The sequence below is a fragment of the Argopecten irradians genome, chromosome 9 (genome assembly GCF_041381155.1).
Source record: "Argopecten irradians isolate NY chromosome 9, Ai_NY, whole genome shotgun sequence".
Lineage (NCBI taxonomy): Eukaryota > Metazoa > Mollusca > Bivalvia > Pectinida > Pectinidae > Argopecten > Argopecten irradians.
In genome coordinates, this window is record NC_091142.1 from 22754405 (window position 1) to 22764941 (window position 10537).

Below are 10537 nucleotides of genomic sequence, written 5' to 3' on the forward strand. Positions count from 1 at the left end.
AAACCTCGTGCGACTTCATGCTCGTATATATAACCCTTCTTAGGCGACGCAATTTTGTGATGATCGATAAAGAACGCCCTATATGGAGGAATGCGCTCCAGCAATACTATTTACAACACTGAAACATTTCTATACTGCTCAGAGTATGGGAAGCAGAGAATAGTTATTTTAATGTTGTGTTATGCATTCAGTATTGTGAAAGGATTGTCAATGAATTACTGGAGAGGACAAATCTGCATATTTTGTTTGTTTGTTTGATAATTAAAGTCATATTAATATTAATTATATTAATAGCCAGGATCATGTAAGGATGGCATTTCATGTATGCGGTGTGAATCGCGTATATAGTGTATAGTGCTTGTTTTGTGATATTCGTGTTATGTTTTCTTGTACAGAGGATCTGTTGCCCTTGGCATAGTGCTATATCACTGATGCATGCTGCTGAAGACACCAAGCAACACACTCCACCCGGTTACATTATACTGACAACGGGCGAAACTACCACTGTTAAAGACTTTGGTGTGTCTCAGTTAGGGGACAGAACCCAGAGCTTACCTCAATAGGGCAATCGCTCAACTCCAGGTCAAAAGTGAGGTAATGTCAAGGAAGACGTTAGGAAGAAGAGAAAAGATAAGATTTCTTTAGTTGCATTTTACGATCATGTATTGGAGACAGCATACTAAATTTTAACGTTTTGTACCCTAAATCAATACTTAAATTCTGGACAACCTGTCATATGGTGTTGCAATTAAGCTTAACTATAATTGTAGCAGAATTTATTTCGATAACTATGACGCAAGACAAATTCCATCAATCTCTCTTTATTAAACTACCGTGCCGTTTTGAATGTCAAAACTGTCTATTAACTAGTCCAGTATAATGTTATGTCATCAAAACTTCACATTCTAAAATATTGTTATTCAAAATTTTTTAATCGAATTAAGCCGACTTCGTATCCACATACTCTTGATCCTACCAGTAGTGTGGTTTAATGACAACAGTCGGTTGAAAATGAATCGCTCAACATCACAAAAAATATATTTAATAATTTATACGATATTATACTAAAACTCATACAGAGATAATTTCGTTCACACATTTTTTAAACACATTTAATTAACGTTTTTGTCCTTCTTTTAAAGATGTCAGTTATTTTACTGTAAAGTTTTACTTTCGTTCTCTATCCTTAAGTATATAACCTAACAATACATCTGTACGTAAGCTGAGAAATGATGTCCAAGGTTATACGACGTCTCATTATGATGATGATAAATTGTGTGTTTTGTTTACAAAGGACAAGTTATAATTTAATTAATGATCAACCGCCTGAAGCATGTCCTGTTAATTTGCTAACGTCTTAACCTCCGTAACGTATAAAACGGTTTCTATTTTTACGGGGAGGCACAGACACGGGAACCAGCAGCCATGACACCAGACAGTAAAGCTTGCAGCTTTGTGATATATGTTCTTGTTGTCACTGTGCCAGCCTGGGCTGCCATTCAACTGGAGAAACTCAATTCTATCTACCTACCATACACATATGAAAATGGAGAAGGGAAGTACAGTTATAATAAGGACGCGGCCGAACAGTCGACGTATGACGAAAAAAATTCAATGGTCTACACAGTTGGTATGTTACTTACATTTTGTTTATATAACCTATGAATAAATTCATGAAATGTGTCATGTTTTCTGATGTGTATCTATCTTGGAGCCACATCAGAGGGAACTATATTTTTCTGATATATAACAACAACCTTTTGGAGTAATGTATACAAGAAATATTGAGTTAAGGTCCAATAGAGATATGGGATTTGAAAAATATATATAATACATATCCAGTGGAACCCGGTCATTTTACTTTCTTGGGGAACGGCAAAAAAATCTCTTTTTATCAAGATTTCAATATTATCAAGGATAAAAGAAATGGTTATGTATGAACAGATATTATGATTCATTTCAGTTTATGCAGTGTTTCCATATAACCGATTTCAAATGAAGCGGATTCCACCCTATCATATCTCGGGATTTTGCATATGTTTATACTGTATATAAGGGATGGTACGTAGCTATCGCGCATCGTTGAGAGAGATGGATGATGGCTTAGGTTACTTGTTAATTAATCACCTCGGCGCAAGTTGGTTTGCCCTTCGTCATTTAATGTGACCGGTCGAGATGTTCTTATCATCACGTCCTTTAAAGGCTGATATCAAAACAATAATGAAACGTATATTGCTAATAATAGCAACGTCAAAACATCTATATCTGTGGTTGGAAATGAAAATGCAGCGCGGAATAAATACCAGTTTTCCAATGCTATACTATAATTATATAAACATTTGGATAATTCCTTTTAGCTGTTCTGTCGCGTGGCGTGGTGATATATGTCTTAAAGTTGTAATTATGACAAAGCCGGGAAAGATAGGATGACTAGAGTTTTGAGAATGAAATTAATTTACATTGTCAATGAGGTGATTATGGTTGCAGTGCTAATTGTAAGTTAATAATGTTGGAGCTCTTTATAAGCCGTTTATATAAATATGTATGATAATAATTAAAATCAGCGCCATGCTGTTAAGACATGTTAAAAAGAAACATTAATTAGTATGCAAACAACACCTATTAAAATATGTTTTTATGAAATTGCATTGGAGATATTGAAACAGGGATTTAATAAATGGAATATAATTATATCTAAATGCGAGCAAATTGACCAGGACATGAACCATTTAAGAAATGTAGAAATCTTATATGTTTGTGTGACAAACTAAGACTGTTGAAATATCACTCCTTTCAGATTTCGATAGATCATTTCATAATATCTCATACCTGTTCTATTTCACATGAGAATACTGTATAACGTAAAATTTTCGTGTGGGGTATTGGTTTAGAGCGTTCAAAGTGTTATTGTGTAGACATATTGTTTGGCCTATAACTATTAATCCAATAATGTATCAAACAAAATGCATTGCTTTCTTATTCGTGGTTCTACAACATTCAAGAAATTGTCGATACAACGAATGTTTAGCAATAAGAACTGATTTTTTTATAATTTAACGCTTATACCACCAAAACATTTCAATTGTAGGTAAACAAATACTCCATGGTATCAATATTTCCAACATCTCAAATCCAATCATCACCATCAACCGAGAGTATACGGACGCCCAACTGAGGGCCCTGGGGTTTTGTGATGACTATCTGTTCATTTCAATGGTGAGGAGTGACTTTGGTGGATACGTGGAAGTCCATGAGTTACAGCATGGCGGAAACGAAACAAGTCAGCTTGTGCACAACATTTCAGGTAACAATCAAACTGCGTTCTTATGCATAAAACATTATTATATGCATTTACATAGAATTGTATTTAGTTAAATAAATCTATATACAATGTATTGTATTTAAGACTTTTGTTGAACCAAACAATTTTTGTCTACAAATTCATTGCAAGTACATATATAAATTTCGAATACCGATCAGTTCTGTTCGAGATAACGAGGCTTAATGTATATATCTTATTATTTATTTATAATCAACAAATCTAACGATAAACACTATTGCTTGTTGTCGATCGTCGAACTATTGGAATCTGGTTTGCCACCATTTTAATACCGCAATTTATCTCGAAAATAATATTTTAACCAATGACATAACATCATAAGACATATGCATGCATAATGTAAACTACTTTTCATTATGTTATAATGCATTGGATATGCATTCTGTGTGCTATTTTTATGATACATTTTCCGTAAACACTTTCGTTACAGTTGGTTTCCGACCAGACATGATCGTGCCTACCAGTGACTGCCGAACGGTTCTTGTTTCGTTGGAAGGCAACCCATACAATAACAGGACCCATTTCATCGATCCGGAGGGCGGTATAGGAATTATTAAGTTTACAGAGGCATCCGGAATATCGGGGTCGTACAACTACACACAGATTGGCTTCACTAAATTTAACGATCAGTAAGTATATTATTCACCATTGTCATATTAAACAATAGGTACTACTATTTTGTAAGAGTTACCTCCCCTACCGGTAGGTATATGAACATATGTATGTAGCAAATACAACATTATGTTGTGAGTGAAGCTGACGACGTTTTCTCAGAAAATATGATGTTACGGTCGCAAATACGTCACAATCAATACCTAACTGCAAGAACGGATAACTCTGCAAAACAGGAAACGTAGATATATCCTTAGAAAGAAATGCATTGCTTTTATATAATGCAGTGCTTTAATTGTCAAATATCCGTAACATATCTTGAGGATGCATATCTCTGGTGGTTAAAGTTATTTTTGAAGTAAAAATGAAATAGTTTTTTTTCCAAAACGCAAACTACATATAATAAAATCAAAAAACATGGATGTCTTCTCACTTGACAACTTGCAACATATTTTGATTTGAATTCTTATATGAACCTCAAAATGATCTTTAACCTTACAGCTACGATGCCAATGGGACTTAAACGTGAGAAAAGGACATTTTAAAATGGCTTTATTTTCAAAGGATTACTTAATCGTTTGCCTTTCCAATTATAAACCACTGTTGATATAAATATAACATATGTTTACATAAGAAATATATTTTAGGTGGGAGAGCCTGGTATCTCAGGGAGTGAGATTTGTCTACAGAGAAAACAACAACACCTTTTCTAATGATTTGGAACCGGAATACATCGAATTCTCGGATGACGAAAGTATCGCTTATGTATCATTGCAGGTAAATGGATGCTGCTAACATATGACGATTGGTTGGTTCTGGTGAATTTTTAGTCCAATCACATTCAGTCGTATTTGCCTATAAAGACGCCTAAGGGACCAAAAATGATATTTATGTTAGCCTGTTTATAACATTGCATATAGGTTTCCTTTTCTTTTCGTTGAAATGCTGTGTTCTACAATGTTGCAAACAATAATTTTTCCAATTTGTATATTAACAGGAGGCTAATGCTGTGGCTGTCATTAACATGTCTGTACCGGAAGTAACGTCCATCCATCCTCTTGGTTACAAAAACTGGACCAATTACAAACTGGACGTCAGTGATAAAGATGACGGTAAACGCAGCTTTTGTTTAGGTCATACTCTGGAGTTCTGAATAATGTTTTAATTATTTCTTTTACTGCATTTTTCTCGATTAACTCAGTGCAATTAGTGAACAATCTGTACATCATTAGTATTGCTTAGAAATAAAAAAACTTTTGACGATTATGCAATATTGATGATAATTTCATTTATTAATCATTTTAAACGATCAATCATACCCCGGTGTCACATCAGTAAATAAATCAAATAAATATTCACCGGAGAGTTGACACAACTATTTTAGTAACTTTTGAAAAAGAGCGTGTACTTAAAATAAGGTAAGACGTAACTGTAATTTGACTAGTTCCTGACAAAGATTGCTTGATTTTATTGACGCGGGATAGGGTTCAGTATACAAGACGTCGGACAACGAGCAAATTTGTACGTTTTGCACATCGTGGCATTCGTGACATATTAGATTGATGCATACTACTCAAACTTTCATTTTTTTAACTGGTTAGTTTCTGAGACATACAAATTTCAGTGTTTTTAGACTGAATTGTCCCTCTAACGCTTTTGCTTTTTTCTTAACACATCGTTTTACATGTACAAAACAGGTATAAACATTCGTCCTTGGCCGGTGATGGGTATGTACCAGCCAGATGCTATCAAAGTTGTTAACATCCAAGGAAAGTCCTACCTTGTCACGGCAAATGAGGGAAGTACAAAGGACTATTCGGACATTGACGGGTCAGGAGGATTCAATGAGAAATCAAGAGTGGCGGAACTGACCATCGATGGTTTGTAAATCTTAAGGCCACTAGGTTTGAAATAGGCACATATTTGACACATTTGCACATTGTAGGCATCTTCGACATTTTTGTTAAGTTTCACAATTAATAAGTAACACTTTTTTCATATTGTAAACTGTTTACGCAGCGAATACCACTACCCTGTTATATATTATTTACTTCTGCTTGGATTATTTAGATATAGCTTATTATCAAAAATTTTATTTTAGATCAACCAGATTTCAGAGGCAAAATACATCATAACCTCATTACTCCAAATTATGTGTGAAATCCAACAAGGCCCATGCATTCATACTTTGGCACAAAGTCACTGAGCCAAAAACGACTAAGATAGTCACCGTAAAGATGTGTAGGTGGCACATTGCAAGGTTTTCGACTATGTCATAATATATACAATATTCACAGTTTGATCCTATTTGAACTCGTATCTTTATATTAAGTTAATTTATATTTAAGTTAAAAAATCTGTATAGCCATTTTTTGCATAAAATGATCAACAAATAGCAAAGCATTCTAGGTATTTGCATATTTGTTTGATAGTATAGCACTTATATATAGTTGTTTTGATAGTATAACACTTTATAAAATAGTTGTTTTGATAGTATAGCACTTTACAATATAGTTGTTTTGATAGTATAGCACTTTACAATATATTGTTTTGATAGTATACACTTTTAATATATGTTTTGATAGTATACACTTTATAAAATAGTGTTTTTGATAGTATAGCACTTTACAATATAGTTGTTTTGATAGTATAGCACTTTACAATATAGTTGTTTTGATAGTATAGCACTTTACAATATAGTTGTTTTGATAGTATAGCACTTTACAATATAATTGTTTTGATAGTATAGCACTTTACAATATAATTGTTTTGATAGAATAGCACTTTACAATATAGTTTGTTTTGATAGTATAGCACTTTACAATATAGTTGTTTTGATAGTAAGCACTTTATGATATAGTTGTTTTGATAGTATAGCACTTTATGATATAATTGTTTTGATAGTTTAGCACTTTACAATATAATTGTTTTGATAGTATAGCACTTTACAATATAATTGTTTTGATAGTATAGCACTTTACAATATAATTGTTTTGATAATATATACCTGTTAACTTTTACTGATTTGTTAATGTTAATATTTATGATTATGGTATTCAGATCACCTTGACATATCGGCCCCAGTAGCCTACTGGGCTAGCAAAAACGGATTTCTATTTAACCTCCAAACGGAGAACAACTTAGGTATGTTTTTTATTTGAATATCAATTTTTGGTGGTTTTTTATTAAACATATCTATTCATTCGCAAATTGTTGAAAACATTATAAGTTCATGCTGCAGGACAAAGATACGTCCGCAAATGATAAATCTAACAAAATGTCTTTCTACCTTACGGGAAATCACTTTATATATTGTATTTTAGAATGACATCACATTGTAGTTTTTAATTCAATTTGAACCAGACCATTTTCAGTATGATGTCTCGATAGATTATAACTTAATTGAATTCATATTCTTCACCCATCTATCCCTCTATTATGTTTGGCTAGGCGACTGAGTCTCGTAGATCGTATTCATAAACTTCCTTTGCCATTTGTGTTTTTATATACATCATCAATTTCGAATATACATGTAGATATATATATATATTATGATAATTATTTGAAGGACGACTAGAGGTTAGTAACTTGGAAGGGAAGCATGGAAACGCATACGATCATTTGTACACGTTCGGTGGAAGAAGCATATCGTTGTATGACCTCAGCAACTTTAGCCAAGTTTACGACAGTGGAAGTGAAATAGAGGAAAAAATTGCGCAACTTCACCCAGACCTATTTAATGCTAATGGGAAGTCGAAATCGACCATAGTATCTGATTCTGTGGATTCCAGATCCGATGCAAGGGTATGTCGATAATTGGAAATAATAGTTTAACTCGAACTGTTTCACGTCGAATGCTATCTTAAATTAGTGGACTAATATTAATGGTATTATAATATAACTGCAAGTTGCTTGTACTGCTTCATATCGTTATAATATACTATTGATTTGTTTTTTGGAAACAGTTTTGTTGTTCAGTGTGTTTTTATTATCATAGGGTCCCGAGATTGAGAGCCTTGCTGTACTAAAGGACGGAAATACCACGGTGATTTTTGCTGGAGTAGAAAGGCCAGGCTTCATCGCCGTCTACTCCATTCCTGGTGACGTCAACTCCATACAGTTTGAGAGTCTTTGGACTGGAATTACAAAAACAGACGAAAAATTCGGGAAGCTTTACGACAAGCGCTTAATCAGTGATATAGGACCAGATAATCTCAGGTTAGTGTGTTTCCACTCTTTCATAGGTATTGAAATTGATGATATAAGTCAAAAAGGAATGTTGATAAGATTATAAAAGGTCCACTACCTTTCAGAAACAAAAATTGAAACTTTCTTAAAAATAATATCAACATACAAAAAATATAAATACATGGTCTGAAATGAGATTACAATACCAATTAAATATTTCTTGTGAAATCTGCGTTAACAGTGAAGATTAACTTAGCTATTTTGCCGTCTGGCATTGATAGTGCGATAAATAGCACGACGGCGGGAAACACAATACGACATGCATTATGAAAATTGACTTTTCATTCATTTTAATTCTATTGTTGAGATGATGATGATGAGTGTAGTATTACCGGTAAGTTAATAAATTTTGCGATTTTTACAAAATTATCAATGACACTATTGACACAACTGCATAATTATAATGGAATTTGAAATGACAGTCAATATTCCTTCTCATATGTGATATACAGATAGCCAAATCAAATAAATTAGGATCATGGTCATAGATGTAAGTCTCCATGGTAAAAGGAGTACAAATTCACATGAGTTCTTTCAAAGTGATGCTCTTGGTTTACTTGCAACGGCAGTAGAGTTGTACTAGTCTTGTAAAAGGTTCTGAATCTTAAATATTTCATCTTCTCTTCTTCGTTGACGTTCTTCCTAAACCTTTTCCTAGAGCATTCACGCTTGTTCGAAAAGATCTGTGTTCTGCCCTTTGTAGGTGTACACAACAGCCTGATAAATTATCTAGTATATGTGAGACCATTGGTTTGTCAGTGGTGTAATTTGCTGTTATACGTCTTTAATTGCCTTTACTATACATGATTTGACGGACAAATATGGCAGATTCCATATTTTTAAGAAATATATCGTGTCGCTAAATAGTACTTTTTGTTCTTTTATCAGATATATTCCAGCATCAGAAAGTCCTAACGACAAGCCGCTTCTGTTGTGCACATCGTCTACAAGTGGAACAGTCTCCATACTGGAAATCAAGGGTCTTAGTGCTTGAGGTACCGGCGGCATTGTCTAATTTTACACTGAACTGGTCTTCTTGAATTCATTTTGGATATGTAAAGGGAGATAACTGTGGTTTATGTTATAACTATAGACGTACTTATTTTAGCGCGGGTATAAATAGGCGCAATTCGGTGGTGCAATACGGAGATTCTGTTTTACAAGTTCAGTGTTATACATGCATTAGCGCCTATTAGACCTCGCGACAGGGCGAAACAAAACTGCTACTAATACAAGTACGTTTATGGTACGGTGTATAATGTGCAATATTTACTACTGCGTGTTCCTCTATGTTTACATCAAAGATGTCCAATTTTTGCTAATCGGCTCATGAAGAATGTATTGCTGTATCGTTATTAAAATGGTGCTTATCTTTTAAAATGTCTAGGCGTATTATTTGATCAAAGGTTTGAAATGTATAGGCGTAGAATATCACTAGTATACAAAGTTTCATAATTTATGAAATCTAAAATTGTTTTGAAGATGAAACGGAGGCTGATATTTGATGATATGATATGATATGACATGTTAGTTATATTGTGATAGTAACAGTTATTTCATATTTAAAACTAAGTGAATGTTCAAAGATGTTGTATCTTTAAAATGTCTCTATACTAATACATGTATATTATATCGAATTGAAGAACATGTAAAACGATCGAAATTCTGATTTACAAATGATCTAAATTATTTCAAATATCTATATATAATATATCACTGACTATTACACGATGAATGCGGAGAATGTCTATTAGAACTTTGGTGCCGTAGATGTTGCCATGCGCTATCTCGTCATTTTATTATGGTAGATTTATGAGTGGAACATTATAGGCCGGGATCTAGGGGGGGGGGGGGGGGGTCCACATGCACCCCCACAACTTAACGAACTAATGTTTTTCTGAAGCCTTATGACCCACTGATAACGAAATCGAGAGGTAACATTATATAAACTGGGAGGAACTTCCGATTAAGACGTCATCAAGATGGCTGCCATCTCGAATTTCACTAAAAATTGAAAAATAGTCATTACATTGACATTTCTCAACCGAAGAAGACAAACGAGGCATCAAAATGACCACAATAGAACACAAAATACATATCAGGACCAAATAATCCAATATATGTAGTTATTTCTACACAGGAAATGAAAAAATCGGATTTTGAGCTCAAAAATGGTAATTTTAAGCAAATTTTTCAAATTTGGCTTGACGCAGCAAAAATGTTTGCCAACAGAACATATATATAAACAATTACATGAGTGTTCATTTCATATGGGATTTTATGAAACGAGTCTATTAAGTTTTTATTTTTGCGAGCCTTGGTGAGCCTTGGTCGTCA

At 33.6% G+C, this 10537-nt stretch overlaps 1 protein-coding gene across 1 annotated transcript; it reads left to right on the top strand.

The window, feature by feature from the left end:
• The first annotated feature begins 1388 nt into the window (after nt 1-1388).
• Nucleotides 1389-9580, top strand: LOC138331802 (mesenchyme-specific cell surface glycoprotein-like). The gene is made up of 10 exons (XM_069279582.1): nt 1389-1630; nt 3089-3304; nt 3771-3969; nt 4600-4729; nt 4950-5064; nt 5650-5832; nt 7013-7096; nt 7521-7756; nt 7950-8170; nt 9089-9580. Exons 1-10 carry the CDS (start codon nt 1426-1428, stop codon nt 9192-9194), a joined length of 1695 nt encoding a protein of 564 aa, XP_069135683.1. The 5' UTR covers nt 1389-1425; the 3' UTR covers nt 9195-9580.
• Nucleotides 9581-10537: the final 957 nt, after the last annotated feature.